At 37.7% G+C, this 18,407-nt stretch overlaps 1 protein-coding gene across 2 annotated transcripts; it reads right to left on the bottom strand.

Annotated features, from left to right (window-relative positions):
- Window positions 1-207: 207 nt before the first annotated feature.
- LOC110064486 (uncharacterized) lies at window positions 208-18,296 on the bottom strand. 2 transcript variants are annotated; one of them, XM_020771539.2, is made up of 13 exons: window positions 17,918-18,296; window positions 17,562-17,623; window positions 17,221-17,292; window positions 14,426-14,527; window positions 13,743-13,880; window positions 12,738-12,846; window positions 11,711-11,745; window positions 10,135-10,239; window positions 9,489-9,557; window positions 8,076-8,147; window positions 4,457-6,997; window positions 3,872-3,921; window positions 208-2,916 (listed from the first exon to the last, which is right to left on the bottom strand). In XM_020771539.2, the coding sequence occupies exons 1-12, from the start codon at window positions 17,988-17,990 to the stop codon at window positions 3,883-3,885; spliced, it is 3,417 nt and encodes a 1,138-aa protein (XP_020627198.2). In that variant the 5' UTR covers window positions 17,991-18,296; the 3' UTR covers window positions 208-2,916; window positions 3,872-3,882. The 2 variants fall into 2 exon arrangements, with proteins under 2 accessions (XP_020627198.2, XP_020627199.2); XM_020771540.2 differs by having other exon boundaries at window positions 208-2,913.
- Between the last annotated feature and the right edge of the window lie 111 nt (window positions 18,297-18,407).

Here is an 18,407-nt window from a genome sequence, read left to right as displayed (position 1 = left end):
ACAGACCTTGCAGCTTTTTCGTTACCCTGCAGTATAACAATGCCTCAGTTTTTGGTTCTTTTCCCGCATTTAAAACGTCACCCTGTCACTAAGGCTTGATTTAGGTGGCACGCTGCTAGCTGGAGTGAGAGGATTTCACTTAATCATTCACACTTGATCAAAACACCACAGTACCAGAACTAAGAAAATCCTTCCCTCAGTCTGGAATTGTTATACAGAACTTTACGTTTTATTTCTCAACGTCCACAGTTTTGCAGTTTTTAACCTGGAAAACAAAGACAGAACTCTACTGACAAAATATGGTAACATTTTATACAACAGAAGCCAATGGTTCTGACAGATAACATAAAAAATTCATGACATTTCTTGTACCAGTCTAATACTTAATGAAACATTGAACAAAATCTAAATGTCAGGGTTTCCAGATTGAAGTAACACTACCTTAAGAGTTTTACAAAAAATGTAAGTTTCAGGGGCAAAAGGAATCTCAAGTACACCTTCATGAGACTATTAGTCCAAACAGCAATTTAGTGTCTCGAGTATACCTGGAATTATTTGTTCGTAATAATTATCAAAATAAACAATTTTAGCTTACATGTAATAAATTGTGACTGTGCCTTTGTACATTTATTATTTTCTTACCATATGTTTGATTCTACAATCTCAAACTCATTAACAATTATTTTATCAAGTTTAAACAAAGGAAATCAAGACCGTAATGGTGCTGGGAAATCTGATCTAACTTGACATAGGCTTTTTCAATTTTATTTCTCTGTTTTCTCCTTATAAGTAGTTTTAGTTTTGATTGAGAAGATATATCAAACACTCTTGAAAGACAGTATTTGACCACGTTTCCAGATACCTCATAGTCTGTCAAAAACACTCTGCAGTGTGTCATGTTTTCAATTCTCTTCTTGGCATTTGAAAAATTGTTTAACAACATTTCTTTTACTAACAGACCATATTCATATTCTCAGAACTGGAATGAAACTAGCTTGCAACTGAGGCTAACGTGGGAGTCTTTTCAAATGCAAATGACATTAAATCTCTTTTTAATGATATTCTCCTGCGTGAGCCTCTATTACAAGCTAGTTCAAGTCCAATACCAGGTATAAGAATATGGTCTGTTAAGCCAGTTTTTTTTTTTATGTGGCATAAAATTTTTGTTAAAAGGTGAAAATTGTTGTTGTAAAGTTTTCTGCAATAAGGTCGTAACTAAAGGTTAGTTAATTAACACTGTTATCTGGTTATGATCACCTCAATGTACTTACAACATTATTTTATCAGCTAACATTGGTTTTCACTGACAATTCAGCATCTTGATACAAAGCTATCAAAATTATTTCATATATTTCTGAAATCAGTGTTCCACATAAGTGAGGGGTCTCAGGTAAAAAAAAAAACTGACAAGATCAGCTACATCACCCGACAAATTAATCCAAAATTTATAATGATGTGGTGGGGGCAGTGGGAATTGACCCACTGGAATTCCTTATTGATACCCTGCCTTGAAAACTTATCTGGAACCCTGTACAGAAGCGGACCAAAGGGGGAGGGTGCAGGGGTGCCCAAACCCCAGGAGATGAAGCCTCCTTCTTTGTATTGGCTTTTAAAATTTGTTCACCCGACCAGTCAGTTATGCCATTCCTTAGTGGTGCACCCCCTCCTAAGAAAAATCCTGGATCCGCCCCTGCTGTGTGAAAGTTCTTTCTCTGTCAGCTGCAACGAACTTGTCTTCAAACAGACTGTAAGTAACAAATTTGTAAATTTTTAGACTGAAGGGCTGGATACAATTAAGGATTAAATGTGATTACAGTGGAACCCTCCCAGTTAATATGGTCACCTCCTTATTACGGCCACTTTTTATTGTCCCAGTGAAACACCCATATATTTTCTTTGCAGCCACCCCGTTAATAAAGCCACTTGAACCAGTTATGTTATGCACAGTTATCTTTCCAGTATTAAAATATTGTATGAACTGATTGAAGTTTCAATTTTTTAAAATTATACTTGCATTCCAGATGCTTATTAGAGAACAGATGTTTAGAGCAATCATGATAATTATCTGTTAAGACATCACTCAATTTAGACCAGTCGTGAAATTTGATCCCACCCGGTTAATGCTTCCACCCCGTTGATACCGCCGAATTTTCATGTCCTGCTGGTGACCGTATTAATGGGGTGTCACTGTAATAGCAGTGCACTGCAATTCTGTGTACATTTGTACATTTTAGGACATTTCTTGTTGTGCGGATACTAATGCAGTATAAGGTCTTAAACTCAAACCTGAACACCAAGAACTTCTTTAAGTTCACAACAGCCATTATTTTATAATAATAATAATAATAAAGAAAAGGATTATTACTTTTTATACTTGTACACAGTATTTGGTTTGATATTAAAGATGATTACCAGTCTGTACTGTGCACTCTGGAGAGTTTGTTTGCGTTTTTTGTTTTGTTTCAGGTAAGAAATCACAAAATATTTTGCAACTACTTACATGAAGTAAATTCAAAGTTTCAAACCAACTGCCATTATGGATGCACAGCAGTCAAAGCTTTATGCTTCGTTCTTCCTCAGATCACTCGATGAAACAACTTCACAGCTGAAAAAATCAATGAAGCTGATGGAAAAAGAATTTGAAAGGCCTCAACGACAAGGTATGTGGTTCATAACGAAAAACATTGATTTGCATTCCATCGATTGAGCTGTTTATAATGTTTATAAACTTTAGGGTGCTGAGACTGTGCAGTACGGACTGGAAATCATCTTTAAGTCCCACTAAGTAAGTGAATTACATATAGTGTAATAATTATAAACAACTGGAAATATCACCCAGTAAAATCTTTCATGATGAACTCCAAATTCTTCTTGAGGTGCATGGCCAGATGGTGCTTGGAGTCTTGTGTCTAGCTGCTGAAATAAAGATCCATTCTTAAAATCATCAGACTCCCACTCTATCAATTTTTAGTATAAATCTACTAGCGTTCTATCACGAATGTCGCTTTCCGATTGGCTACGCTACTCGCTATCTATTCTGTGATAGATAGTGAGTAGTGTAGCAGTGTACCTTTGTTAACAAAATGACGGCCACTTCTTGGTGTTTCTGAAGTGTCTGATGAGGAGGATTTAGATAAAGTTTTAAATGACTAGTAGATTTATACTAAAACAATTAGATTATTTGCTCTCTATTTCTATGCATGATAGTTGACGAGTGCACCGTTGTCAACTATCACATGATAGAAATCCAGAGCGAATAATCTTATTGTTTACTGGAAATTAATTTCTAGTTGCTAGTTCTCTATTTTTTTCTAGTTGCCTGTCCTTGTAACAATTTACAATATTATTCCACTAAGCTTTTAAGTCTCTTAAACTTTACTTAAGCCTATAGTAATTTTGAAACCACATGACTTATTATAGGAATTATGACATTCTCTTTGAACTTTTTCTTCATTTTTCTATTCACTTTTTGTAATAAATAATTATCACTTGTCAGTTGTTTGTAAGGTCTGTCAGTTACCAACTCAGAAGCTAATTAAAAGCTACTTTCAATAGACTAAATCGATATATTAAAATCCAGCCTAAAACAATAGACCTCAGTACGAGGCTCTGGGGAATAACTACAGAGTTTGTGGGGTTTATTCCCTGGAGCCTCGTGCTGAGGTTTATTGTTTTAGGCTGAATTTTAATATATTGAAATTGGTCTATTGGTCCCTGACCACATCTTAATTTTGTTTTAGTTGTACATTTTTGCCTTTTTTTTTTTCCATTTTCATATATTCCTCGTTGATATTGTTAGTAATTTTGTTAAAATCATGTACACACTGCAGGCCTATGATGAGTTATTATTGCCAATAATTAATTTACGCACCACTGATAATCTTAGGCAAAAGAGTCAGCTTCATCTGATGCTACCAGGCTCTGCAGAAAAAATTAAAAAAATTAAAATTATTTAAAAAAAAAATATTTGCCAAAACTGAAAGCTGCCCAAGAAATAGAATTTTTAGGGGAACAACAATGAAATTGTAAGGGAGTTTTAAAGCTGAGAGCTCTATGTTACTCTAACAAGCATGTCTAGGTCATTTTTCCTACAGTGTCTTGAAACATGGGATTTTGAGCACATGGAAGAAAATCAGACAACAAAAACTGTAGGTGAGAGTTTTACAAGAGTGCAAACAAGGCTGATTTTTCATATAAACTAATGTGCATGAGAAAAATACTAAGTAAACATAATAATAATAATGATAATGATAACGATAATGATAATGATAAAAAAAAAATAATGGTAATGATAAAATTGGAAAAAATTAGCTCAGTAGGAAGTTGTTTGATGCAGGTAGCAAAATTAATCATTCCCTAAAATCCTATGTGTGCTAGATGACTTTTTTCGTAAAGTATATTAAATAAATTTTGACAACAAAGCTACTTAGAGTAACATAATTTTTCAGTCACAAACCTCATTGAGAGTCAAAGCTTTTCCTGCCTGAGGCTTTCTCGGACTATCACCAAATGGATCCTCACTCAATACTCCTTTGTCGGCAAAAGGATCACTTATATCGCTGAAAGGATTGTCTGAAGAAAATGCCGCAAAGGAATCGGACAAGTCATTTTTAAATGGATCTCCACTGCCGAATACGCCATTGCCTTTTGCTGGTGTAAAGGCTGCAAATAAATCCTGATTTCCGAATGCAGATGGGAACAGTTCAGAGGGTGGATTTGTGGCTGCAAAAGGATCCAAATTATCACTTTTGGAAGTGTCACTTGCAGACTTTTGGGGGAAATCAAAGTTTGTGAAAAAATCGTCACTGAATGGGTCAGAGAAGTCCTTGGTTTTCTCTTCTGCAGATGTTTTCTGTGAGTTTGGCCAAGATGCTGCCCAATCAGAATTCCCACCTTCTGCAACACCTTTGCTATTGTCAAACTTCTGATCGAAAAAGTCCACACCAAATGGAGCAGGAACTGCTACAGTCTCATTTGATGAAACGTTCGCTGAATTTTCATTCAAATCTACTCTTGGTGGCAAAGCAGGAGGAGGTTTCTTTGCACTTCCTTTCTTTCCTTGACGAGGAGAGTTTGATGACGGTGATCCTGTTGATGTCTGTGAACCAGCAGGGGACATTCCAGTTGAAATTGTCGAGCTTGAGCTTGATGGCCTGGCTGGCAGGGGAGGGGCTGCTGCTACAGGGCGTGGTGGCAGGGGAGGAGGGACAGTGGGAGAAATGGGACGTTCTGAAAAGGTTGGTTTTGAATCCTGAATCACAAGCTCTGAAGGTGCTATGTCTGGATTTTCTTCCGTTTTTCTTTCATCCACAGCCTTTGAGATGGGGCTTTGTTCTTCCAAATGAGTTACGATTTCATCCATTTCTTTTACTTTAGTTTCCTTTTCAAGCTCACCAGATGGCAATTCACCTGATAATTCCTTTGCAAATACAGTATCCTCATTTGCATTGTGAACAGAACTTTCCTTGGTTTCTTCAAGGTCAATCTTCCCAGAGGTAGATGGCGGCACAGGAAAGCTCACTGTCAATTCTTCAAATGGATCCTTGGACAAAGCAGGAGGATCAGGAGACACCCCAGTATTCTGGGCCTCTGTAGTACTTTCTTCAAACTGCGAAGATGACAGAGGTGTAAATACTCTGTCATCAGGCAACTGAGGCTCATCAGCTGTCTGGGTTTTCTCCTCAGGTTTACTAGGCATGTCATTTAATTGAGGATTGCTGGGTTCAGTGGACTGTGAAATCGGCTGTGCACCATGCTTAGACACACTTGACACTTCGTTAGAAGACTCCACAGTTGATGTTGGAGCAAATGCATCACCAAAAGCTGAAGAGTCAAACTGCGAGTTGTTGCTGTCTCCAGCCATCTCACCAAAGGCATCATCCCAAGAGAAGGCATCTGGCCCTTGACTGGAAGACTCTTTATCAGTTGTGGCAGCTCCACCAAAAGCATCATCCCATGAAACTGATGCCGAAGACTTGGGACCAGTTGCAGAAGTTTCAACATCTTCTGAAGTGAAACTTTCTGTCCAGGAAAACTGACTCTCTGATGTAACAACACTCTGTGTTGCTCCTGGTTGGCTTGCAGCTTTTGTCTCTTCAAATGTATTGTCCCATGCAAAGCTCACAGCTGAATTTTCAACAGACTGAGGCAACCCCTTGGCTTCAACAGTTTTCGCATCTTTACTACCTTCTTGGGTGCGATCCTTTTCGAGAGTAGAGATATCTTTTGGTGGGCAAAACTGCTCTGAGCCAAATGCTGTTTCAAAACTGGTTTCTGAAACAAAACCTTCTGCACTCTCAAAGGTATTGGCTTTTGCTTTAGCATCAAATGAAGAAGCAAACGGATCATCTGAAGGTTCATCTTTTCTTCTGCCATTCTCAACACCTTTCTCCTCAAGATCACTGAATGAGGCATCAAAAGCTGCAAAAGAGGTGGTAAAGAAGCTCTCACTAGCACCTGGGTCTGTTCTTTCATCTACACTTGTAGTGACATCAGATGGTGCAAAGGGATCTGAACTACTTTCAAAGCCTGTTGATGTCTCTGAAACTGGTGGTGCTTTAAATGTGCCTTCCACATTGGCATCACCCTGAGGAGAAAATGCAGTCGATATATCTCCTTGGTTTCCATTCTCCGATGCCTGCTCATTGTCTTGTTCGGCTTTGCCACCCAAGGAAGAGCCTGTGGCATTATTGTCATCAAAGGCAGTAGCAAATTCTGCTTGAAATCCTTCCGCAGTAGCTGTCTGATTTAACAGAGAGCTGCTCCTTGAATGGCCGCTCCTTGTGTCTTGAGAATGAGTTTCTGATGACCCTGACGAGACTGAACCACTTCTAACCACTGACATATCAGCTGATGCCACAGACACAGTGTCTGCTGCTCCTGATTCACCAGGTGCACAATCAAAGACAGAAGGACTGAAGAATGCCATATCATTACTGCTGCTTTCATGGGTGGCGAATGGAACCTCTATTGATGCCTGCGACACTTGATCAGGATCCTAAAAGGACAAAAACATAATGCAATGGTACAATGTGTCACAGGGTGGTGGCCTCATGGTTAGTGCACTCGCCTCTGAATTGAGTGACCTACAGTTGGTTCAAACCCTGGCCAGGGTCATTGCGTTGTGTTCTTGGGCAAGACACTTAACTCTCACTGTGACAGTATCTCTCTTGACCCAGGTGTACAAATGCGTACCGACAAAGTTAATGCTGGGGGCTTATCCTGCAATGAACTAGCATCCTGTCCAAGGGAAGGGATAGAAATACTCCTAGTCGCTTTATGCTACTGACACCAGAGATAAGCGCCGGCCTGACAGGCCACTTGGTTATTATGAAGACTTTGCCTTTACCTACAATATATTACATCTCTTTCAAAAATACAGCAAGTAACCCAGATCTCCATGCTTTTTTAGGGCATATAAACTTTGCAGTGCTGCATGCTATATATCATAACCACAGGACATAGTTTTGATCATTTTTTTGCCAACTTTTTAACACGTTTCTGACAGCTTCTGCATGAGTTGGGCAATAGAAGTGCAAGAAAGTCTGTGAAAGACTGAATTGTCAAGTTTCAAGTTCACCCTCTGACAGCTGTCAACTTTGCCCTCTGCACTTTTTGGATTGTTTGATAAACTGAAATTAAAGCCACCAAAACCTTGCAGAAAACATTGGTAAACAACTGTGAAGAATTAATCAGTACCAACTGAAGATAATTTGAAAAAAATTGACAAGTGACAGTGATATGACATGCAGCTAGATACAAAACATAGTGAAAAATGGACCCCACTTTAATGGCCTCACTTACTCTACCTCCAAATATTTGGTTCAGTTATGCTGTTGGTTCATGAAGGTCTTTCTTGGCAAGATAACTTGCTAAAGGACTGACAGATAGAGTGCATCCCAGAGTTTATTAAACAAAGTGACTAAGAACTGCCTACTTCCTGCGCCAGTCTGCTTCAAATTTTCCTCTAGGTCATTTTACCTCAAAGCCTGGTCAATAAATGCAATAAGCAACTACCTCTCTGCATGCATTGCACACCTATAATGCTAGCTGATAAAATATTTCAAGTAACGCACCTTATCCATGGAAGATGGACTTAAAAGGTTAGATGAATTTGACACATGTGCTTGTGTTGTCTTCTCTCCAACCTTCATATTAAAAAAAAAGCATTACAAAATTAATCATCAAATAAAATTAAAAAAAAAAAAAAAATAATAACGCTATTTAGAGAGGAAGCCACATCAGCCTTAGATGGTTTTCAAGCAGGTCCTCTATCCTGGTTGAACTGGAATTTGGAGATGTTGGTTTTTATGGAGCGAGGAAGACTGGAGAACCCGGAGAAAAACCCTCAGAGCAAGGCAAGAACCAACAACAAACTCAACCCACATATGACACCAGGCTGAAATCGAACCCGGGCCACGTTGGTGGGAGGCACGCGCTCTCACCACTGTGCCATCCCTGCTTCCCAAATTTTGAAATCCAATGAATCCCCTGGGAGTCACTTAGTGTTAAATGGAGTACAGGCCATTAATACCATAACCGTTAAATCTATTGTTTAAGAATCCTTGGCAATTTTTGCAATGAACATGATTTCACATGAATTTAAATTAAATGAACTTACATGGAATTGAGGACCAGAATGGGTAACCAGAAACATATTTGGTTAAATTGATGTTTCAATTAGGATAATAAAGCAGACTATGGGTAGTGGTGTTTCCGCAAAATGATCGAGAACTACATTTTATAATTGTTTTCATATCGAGCCTGACATAACACCGTGACTAAAGACATATATTAAGCATTTTACTACACCTCTATGAACTTGCTTTATTAGTAATTTATCACACAATCTAGTAAGTTCAGAGGGCCAGTGACTAAACTCAACCAATCAGATTGTTTCACTGCCAGTTTAGTATTCTTTAAATATTGGACCAGGCACTGTCCTGAATGATCCTGTAATATCGCTCTTGAAGATTTTCAGGTAGTTTCAATCACGTAATAAATCTCTTATTAACCAAGCTTGCTCGGGACAGTACTGGGAAAATATCAGCCCTTAGAGTCTTTCTTGTACATCCGAGTGCAGCAAGGTCCATACTTCCAAGACCTCAGGCTGAAACTCTTCCAGTATAAACCTCTCACTTGGTTAACGATATATGTACAGTATCGTTTCCTATAGGATTCTACACTGTTCACAGCCTCTCTATATTCACACACACAAAAGAAAAAGCGAGCGAAACAAGCGCAAGACACACGGGGGTGGAGAGTGGGGTTTGTGAGCAAAGCAAGCAAGAAGAATTTCCATAAGGCTTTACATGGTACAATGTGAGTTGTAGAGATGTGATGCAATGACTGTGCCCTAATGTACTTGTATGTAGCAGTAAATCAAGAAAGGCTGTGCTTTGTGCTAGAACGTCAAATCAGTTTTAATTAACAACACATTACGAATTATTATGTACCACATATTAATGCACTGCTATGGCTTAAAATACCTCAGAATCTTTGTTGTTTTCTCCCAGTAGTGGTGGAAGGGCAGCCTGAACAGGCAGATTCTTTGGAACCTAATTGGACAAGCGCACACAAAAACAATAAAATGACTCATTTTGATCTCACTTAATTCATGTACTAGTCATTAAATACTGTATGGATGTAATGACGTCAACTGGGACCTCCTAACTAAGTTACTCAACACTTAATATCAACCAATCACACCAAAACAAATTTCAGCAGAAAGTTGAGCATCAAAGACATTTGATGATCCACAGTAACTCTTGATAGATGTAGACATCACAGTACTTTGCATGCAGTAGAGCATGTTTTCCTTCGTTACATAGTCTTGTCTAAACACGAGGGAGGTTTGGGGAATTTGTGACAGTTGTAAAAACTGGAGACACAGTTGAGGGTTTGTATATTAACTTTTGAGAATTCTCCCAACCCTCCAAGTGTTTAGATGAGGCTATGTAAGCATGGAAAAAGTGTTCTTTACTATTGCTTTTATGAAATATTTCTCAAAAAATGTGCGAATCTAAAACATCACAATCGTGTTGACATATTCTCATCTAAACACACTTATCGACCAATGAGAGTGTGCATAGTAGCTCAGTTATTTTATAAGCTCTCAGATTCAAAATTGCTTACTTCATAATGTGGGTCTTGTTTTGTCGTAGGTGTCACCGGTTCAGCATAGTGCTGATCTTGTGGACTTGCTGCGGCATTTCTGTTGTTACCATTTTTATATGGTACCTAAAATAAGGAAATGTACAATTAATGTTATCCATGAATTTAAATGTTCCAATTATAAAGTTGGTGTTTGTGATATTTAAATTATTTCAGTAGTTTTCAAGTCAATATTTAAGTCTTTTGTTTTGAATACAGGGTTTTTAGTTTCTGCTAGATCTAAGGAATTATAATTTCTTGTGCTCGGCAATGCTTTTTTTTTCAAAAGCATGAGAAGCAAATGTGATATCATTGTGCAATTGAAGCGTTGCACAGAATAAGGCCCCAAGTGACTGTTGATATACAGTAATGTCAACTACCCTTTTGTTTAACAAGGGGATACAAGGCATTCATTCATTCATTCTGTTTATTTTGCCTTTTTACTTAATGTACAGTATTCATAAATGTTTTAATGCCAGGCGAGGTGACCTCTAGAAACCATCAGGCTTTTAGTTGAGGCCACCTTGTATGTAACAATACGCAACAGTGTGCGGCTTTGACAGTTCAGTAATTATTTTACTAAAAACTCTTGCAGTTTTTTCTTAAAATTGGGAAAACTTGACAATGAAGTGATTGTAACAGGAAAGGAATTCCAGATCTTTGGATCTTAGTAAAGAATTGTGAATTTTTTTAGATTAGTCCGGCAATGATGTACACAACAATTATTGGCTGTTCTGGTGCTATAGCCATGAATTCAACTGTTTGTAAAAAACAAGTTGAAAAACAATGGAGGAAACAGGTTGCTATGATACTAGTACATAAATTTAGCTATATGAAACCTGTTGATTTGATAAATGTCTAAAATTCCTAATTTGGAGAATAAAGGAGCAGAATGTGCTCTATAATCTGAATTGGTAATAGCTTGCACAGCCTGTTTTTGCAAACAATAAATGTGGAAATTTTGGAAGGAGAGTCTTACAGTTTATCAGTAGTCACTTAGGGCTTTTTCCAGGCACCCCTTGACTCGGAAGGTTTCAAAATACAGCACTGTTAAGCATAAATTATTTAGAGAGCTTTATGAAAGTGCTTCTAATCACTTATAATTTATAATAGTATGCTGGCCTAACATGAGTGGTGGAGGCGTGGTTGCCACATGGTTAGTGCACTCGATTCGAGTTTGAGCAGTCAGGGTTCGAGTCCTGGTTGGGTACATTGTGTTGTGTTCTTGGGCAAGACTCTTTCCTCTCACATTGCCTCTCTCCACCCAGGTGTATAAATGGGTACCAGAAAATTTAATGCTGGGGGCTAACCCTGTGATGGACTAGCATCCCATCCATGGGGGAGTAGAATTATTCCTAGTTGCTTCATGCCACAGAAACTGGGATAAGCTCAGGTCTGATGGGCCCCTTGGTTCGTATGCAGACTTTATAATTAATCTAATACAAACAGTTCTAACAAGAAATCTGTTTTCTTGGTAGACTCAACATTGAGTTCTCAGACTGACAATGGAGTCGTTTTTTGAGACTTCAATCAAGATTAAGAGCAATGGCAAACATACCTCATAAATACCATCTGACCCCTGTGGGCTTGGACCTAGAAAATGTTCAAAGAGCAATAAGAAAGTTATATGAAGGCACATTGCCGGATATGAATCATTCTTGATGTGTTGCAGCACTTTTCTTGCAAATAGATACTAAAAATGATATTGAAACTCATGGAGCAATTGGCAACAAGCTGCCAAAAAATTAACTGAGCTATAAATCATGGGCAACAATCAAACCAGGGAATGATGGTTAACGAAGCATCTTGTCCACCCAATGGCATCTTCAAAGGTTTGAGAATATTGAGGTATTAGTTTCTAAAAAAAGCATGTTGGACTGTTGGACTGCCATGGCGGGCAAGTCAACAATTTTTTTTATAAATGACCTTGTTCTTTACTCCAACAAAGGGCTTATGCTAAAAATGCAACCTTAGCAAACTCGCTATAACAGTTTTAAAATTTTCTTGGATTTGTGCTTTTGGTCCCAAATTCAACTCCTACATGCTTTGTAAATAGCCAACTGGTCAGCCTCCTGCCAGTTGGGATTTTAACAAGTTTCTGTTTAATTTACAATACTTGTTTGCATATTTTCAGTGTCCGTAATTAGTACAGTAGTGCTTAACACTTTGACACTAAGTAAACATAAAGTGATTTATTTAATATTTACTTTTATCTGTTCATAGAATGATACAATTGCTTTTAGTTCTAAAATCCAAACTTCAACACCACAAGGTTAAGGTTGGATCATTTCTCCTTTCAAACCTTGCTAATTTAGCAAGGGCAAGTCTAAGAAAAAGCCTCACCTCCATTTTAGTCAAGGTAAAAATATTTAGACAGGAAGTGACATCAGCCTTAGATGGTTTTCATGTGGGTCAGTTCTATCCTGGTTGAATTTTTGTCAAAGGTTCCCCCTCCCTTCCCAAGGAAAATGGGGATCTGTAGAATTTGTCAACATTTAATTCTGTATTATGTTTGGACTTGTGAAAAAAACCAGGGTTACAAAAAGAAATTAATACAAGGTTGCAGGAAATATATTATTATTTACCGTTTGACACCTGAGCTGAATTGGGAACCTTCTTCACTAATCCAGCCTGTTGGCGAAGTTGAAATACAACTTGAAAAAGATCATACAGGGTCCCAGTGACAACTCCAGCCTGTGCAAGAATCAACAACAAAATTATACTCTGAACCCCAGATCAAGCTGTAGAAGCATGGTGACCTAATGGTTAGTACGCTAGAATCTGGGTCAAGTGATCTGGGTATGAGCCCTGGCCAGGATCATTGCTCTGTTTTCTTGGGCAAGACATTTTACTCTAACAGTGCCTCTCTCCAGCCAGGTGTATAAATGGGTACTCTGTCAGTGAATTTAATCCTGGGGGGTAACCTTGCAATGGACTGGCATCCCATAAAGGGAGGGAGTAGAAATACTTGGAGATATGCGGGGATAAGATCCAGCTGTGTGGACCAATGACATGAGGTAGACTTAACATTTTAAGTAGGATAAACTATACTCTAAGTCAGTCTTAGCTGTAGTTACCGTGTTGAAGTTTTGGAGACAACTCTTTCCCTTTCCACCCAGGTGAATAAATGGGTGCTGGAAAACTGCTAGGGATAGCTTGGGGAAGGCATACATGAAGTAATAAACTGTATGCTTAGCAATATATTGATTATAGGATGACTTTCAAAGAAAAGGTTTGTTTCACATTTTCTGCAAGTCTTAAGAGGCTATAAAAGAAAAAACAAAACATTTAGGGTTACAGTGTATCTTTAGAGGTGTCTCACGCCTATCAGATGTACAGTAGTGCATGCAAACCAGTCAGATCTTCCTGACTAAATGCTAAGATCATTTTGGTGCAGATCATATCTGACCATAGTGTAAGATTGGTTGGACAGTGCAACAAAATTTGGTCAGACAATGTTTGATTACTGCTGTTTCAAGCATTGCTCCACTAGTTAAGGATTGAGCACTCAAAACTTAGAAAAACCTGGTATCCAGTACAAGCTACTTGGAGTTAATCACTCACAAACACAAAAAGCTTTCATTACTTACAGGTTTTTCTGACTTGATAGCAAACAGCTTGTGTCCAGTGGAGCAAGGTTGGCTGCAAACATACCCAAAGATTTTCTTGTCTTCTGGATCATGTGTTATGAATGATATTTTATTGATAGGATGTTCATGTTGTGCTTTCTGCAATAGAAAATTAAAAACATGGATTAAAACACATCTGTTTTTACAACAAGTTTTAAAATTAGATGAGAGGGTAGCCAAGGGGGGCTGCCCCATTTCATGCACAAATTTTAACACAATTCATGTGTCATACCTACTTTAAGGTACTTTTAATGATGATTTATTCATACATTCAGGAATAACTTCTGTCTTTTCGCTGCTTTACACGCATCATACACTACATGTAATTTTCACTCTCATGGTGAGTCATGCACAAACCCTTTGCCACAGTCAGGACAGAATAGGAGAGATTAGGGCTTGTTTTAATATTTCAAGATTAATTTGTTCCTGCTATAACTAACACTAAATTTTCCCCCCTGGGACTAATGCCACTATTGGTGAAGAGAAAATTTAAATGTTCAGGAAAAAAATGGCCATACAAAAAAACAGAAATAAGGTGGTGGAAAACAATGGACGTATTAATACATTGTGTACTTAGAAACTCTATCAGTTTGATAAAAATAAAGACAATTCTATTTAAGTACATTTGTATGCAGCACACTCACCTGACTTTTTTCATCTACTATCCTGATGCCTTTTAAAGTGACAATTAGCACAATCTTCTGCTTATGTTCCCCACTTTCTTTATTTAACTTTATTGCATGGACCTAGATTGCAAAACATAATGTTTTATAAACTTGCCTCTATGATTACATCAGTTGTATATCTTTTTTAATCACATAAAATGTTGGCAAAGTTGTATACATTTAAGTTTCAGAAAAGATTGATAGTATAATATTTGAGAGGCGGCAAGTGCTTCACAGACAGACAGACAGACAGACAGACAGACAGACAGACAGACAGACATACATATACATACATATACTTTATTTACTCTTGAATTTTAGGTAGCCAAAATTAGCTAATGTCTTTGAGAACATAAATAGATGGACAAAAGAAAGACACACATGCCAAATAAATAGACAGGCAATCAAATGGCAGACAGCCACACAGACAGAGAAAACAGTTTGTGGATAATGTGGTTTGCATTATTGGTGGTGAGATGAGTGCAGTGGGAATGATTTTGTGTGTTGGGTGGGGAAGGAGGGGGGGCGGGGGGAAGAACCTTTAAAATTACTTACGGCAGCCCAGAAGGGTCACCTACCATTTTTATTTTTTTAATGTTTGTTTCAATTTTTGTTTTCGTTTTTGTTTTTTGTCTTTTGATGTTTGTTTTCATTTTTATTTTGTTAATTTCTGTGTTTGTTTTTGTTTTTAATTTTTGTTTCCGTTTTTGTTTCTTAAATATTTGTTTTTGTTTTTGTCATTTTTTTTTTTCTATTAAAAAAAAAGAAATAAAAACGGAAACAATATTTTAAAACAAAAACAAAATTAACAAAACAAAAACGAAAACAAAAAACAAAAAAAACAAAAATGGAAACAAAAATAAAAACAAAAACAAAAACGAAAACAAAATTGCAAAAGGCCAAAACAAAGTCAGTGAGTGTAGACCATCATGCTTTGCTCGCAGTATCCATGGCATTTACCGTTGTGTGATCTTTTGGCCATCAAGCATAGTCACGCATCGGTTACTATAAACTCTACGGCCATTTCATTGCTTGTCTACTTGTCTTGGGACAAGAATATAGTAAGTACAAAGGTCCCAAAGATTTCAAGTAAAGTCAAGGATATTTCTTCATCACCTTCCTTAACTTGTAAAAAGGTGTTAAGAGGTCATTGTATAAATAAAAGCATATCATTTTCAGAGCTCTCAAACCTCGCGCAAACGAATGTAATCTTAAGCTCTCACAATGAACTAATTATTGCATGCGCGCCTTCAGAGCTTGCAAGACTTGCCTCATTTGTTTTGAAAGTCTGGCTACGGCCCTAAACTTCTACTGGCTTCAAAAGCAGCGAAGAAATTATTTTCACATTCTATGATGATCGTTTCGTTGTTTGCGTGTTCTGTGTCTTATTTCTATTTTATTGTTTGACGTTCTCGTGTTTGAGTGTGATAGAAACTTGACAGATGCAAACACATTGCATGTGAGCACCTTTTGGTGAAGGAGAAAATATTGGAAGGGACCCATACCTTACTTAGGCCGCCAACCGGTTAGCTCAGCTGGTAGAGCATTGGACTACCGTGCGGGAGGTCTCGGGTTCAAGCCCCAGACCGGACCAACACTCAGGGTCTTAAAATAATTGAGGAGAATATGCTGCCTTTGCAATGACATCTGCAAATGGTTAGATATTCTAGTCTTCTCGGATAAGGACGATAAACCGTAGGCCCCGTCTCCTGCATCTTCACTGTTATGGTCAACAGGGGATGTTAAAGAACCCACACACTCATCATAAAGAGCAGGGCACAAAGTTCCCAGTGTTGTGGTCTGGTCTTTGCCCATTGTGCTGTTGAAATGCTCGGAGACATTAGCTGTTAAAGCTACTCTACAATCCGAGGGTAAATAAAGTATACCACTACTACTACTATTACTTAGGCCACTGAGGGGGGACATGAGCATTTGTCACGATATTTGTCTTAGTCCTCAGAATTTCCCTTTCGGTACCCCACACATGAGTGGCAAGACAAGTCCCAAAACAAGTAGACAAGCAATGAAATGGCCATAGAGTTTATAGTAACCGATGTGTGACTACGCTTGACGGCCAAAAGATCACACAACGGTCATGTCATGGATACTGCCAGCAAAGCATGATGGTCTACACTCACTGATTTTGTTTTCGTTTTTGTTTCCATTTTTGTTTTTTGTTTTTTAATTTTTGTTTTTGTTTTTGTTTTGTTAATTTTTGTTTTTGTTTCTAATTTTAGTATGCGTTTTTATTTTGCGTTTCTGTTTTGTTTGAACAGAAAAAAAAGGTGACAATGAAAAACAAAAACAAAAACAAAACAAAAACAAAAATTTAAGAAACAAAAACGGAAACAGAAATTAAAAACAAAAACAAACACAAAAATTAACAAAACAAAAATCAGAAGACATAAAACAAAAACGGAAACAAAAATTAAAAAAAAAACAAAAACGAAAATGAAAACAAAAATTAAAACAAACATTAAAAAAATAAAAATGGTAGGTGACCCTTCTGGGCTGCCGTAATTACTTCTCTGTAGTGAATGATGGTAGGCAAAATCAATAACTTTAGATTCCTATTGTAGGTTATTTCACAAGCAAACTGAAGTGAACAATTCTTCCCCCTGACTCAACAAACACTCTTGTTTTAATTCTATTTATGGACAAACGACAAAGGCAGACAGTATATAAAGCTGCAGGTTACTTGTTTATATGGAGCCCAGGTCTCAAATTACTATATATATCATGTTTACTAACTATGATTAGAACAGTTAGTGTACCTTTAATTTCTTGATTGCCTCCGCGCACATGGCATCGCCTCTCGCGCTGCTGACATCTGCTGACCCTACAAGCTGTCGAGAAGAGAAAGAGAGAAAGCATAATAACTTGGTCAATCGTTGAAAATTCACCACCGCATAATTTGGGTAGTGTTTTTATTGCACTAATTGTTTTATCCCAGATCTGTTTATTATTGTACAAAATATCCCACCAGAGGAGGTAAGCGAGACACCACGCTTCCACGAAATATCAAATTTATGGATAATGGGGGCTCAATTTCACGTTTTTGTGGCATGCAAATCAAGCAAAATCAAATACGAGGCAAATTATAATAGACTCGAACCTTGCACTTGAACTTCACTCCTTCTCCTCGAAAGCGATGGTCATTTATAAGAACTTCTTTTCCTACGCAGCATGAACAAAATAACACCAACAATCAGCTGTTAAATGGTCAATTGTATCAAAAAGATTACACGTACCATTCATGGAAAGAGACAATGGACAACAGAAATCAATTAAGCACTTGAAATCGACTTGCATCGGGCAGGACTGAAATGTCATTCTTAAGAGAATGATTTTATAAATGAGGTGGAAAATGCTTGTAAAATGAACTATTAGAAAATTATTTTTCACATGAAGGCTTGTTTTTCACATCTCTGAGCAACGTAGTTGAAAGGAAGAAAGAAGAGACCCTTTTACCTTTAGCTGCCGCCTTCGCCTTCGGCGCGGCTTTCTTGCTTTTGCCTTTGGCAAGCTTCTCTCCAGAGGACATGATTGCAAAACCGTTTCGTTTAACGCTCCAACGTCAAAAAAACCTACATCACTTGGCTGGAATCTACTGGAACATGCTTATTTTAAAATCTTTCCAGTGAATAACGAAAGAAATCGGCCGAAAAATGGTCAATAGCATCATATCATTCACGGTCGGCCATTTCCAAGCGGTTGCAGTGGTTTTCAGATGTCACTGTGGGGAGAGGGTACAGAAAATTACCGCGAAAAACGAATTACAACTCAAAATCAATTTTAAAATTGGCAGTCAATGTCAGTGGTAGGATATAATGATTTAGAGAGAAAATTTTGATTCAGAAGGAGGCAAAAACTGAAAGCTTTAAATATTCTTAAATAAGAAAATCAATATTTCTCAATGTTTTCTCACCCCACACCCTCCCCCACACCCTAAAGTTATTTT

This window comes from Orbicella faveolata, unplaced genomic scaffold, assembly GCF_042242905.1.
Source record: "Orbicella faveolata isolate gen_17 unplaced genomic scaffold, um_ofav_v1 contig_14, whole genome shotgun sequence".
In the NCBI taxonomy this organism is placed as follows: Eukaryota; Metazoa; Cnidaria; class Anthozoa; order Scleractinia; family Merulinidae; genus Orbicella; species Orbicella faveolata.
The sequence above is the reverse complement of the archived record's forward strand: the minus strand, read 5'-3'. Positions and strand labels throughout refer to the sequence as shown.

Coding starts and splice junctions, on each gene's coding strand:
- LOC110064486 (XM_020771539.2), bottom strand. CDS start 17,990: ATGTCCTCTGGAGAGAAGCTTGCCAAAGGCAAAAGCAAGAAAGCCGCG. Junction 14,528..17,220: donor AGGCAATCAAGAAATTAAAG/GTACACTAACTG, acceptor TTTGCAATCTAG/GTCCATGCAATAAAGTTAAA. Junction 3,922..4,456: donor AAGCTTTGACTCTCAATGAG/GTTTGTGACTGA, acceptor TTTTTTCTGCAG/AGCCTGGTAGCATCAGATGA.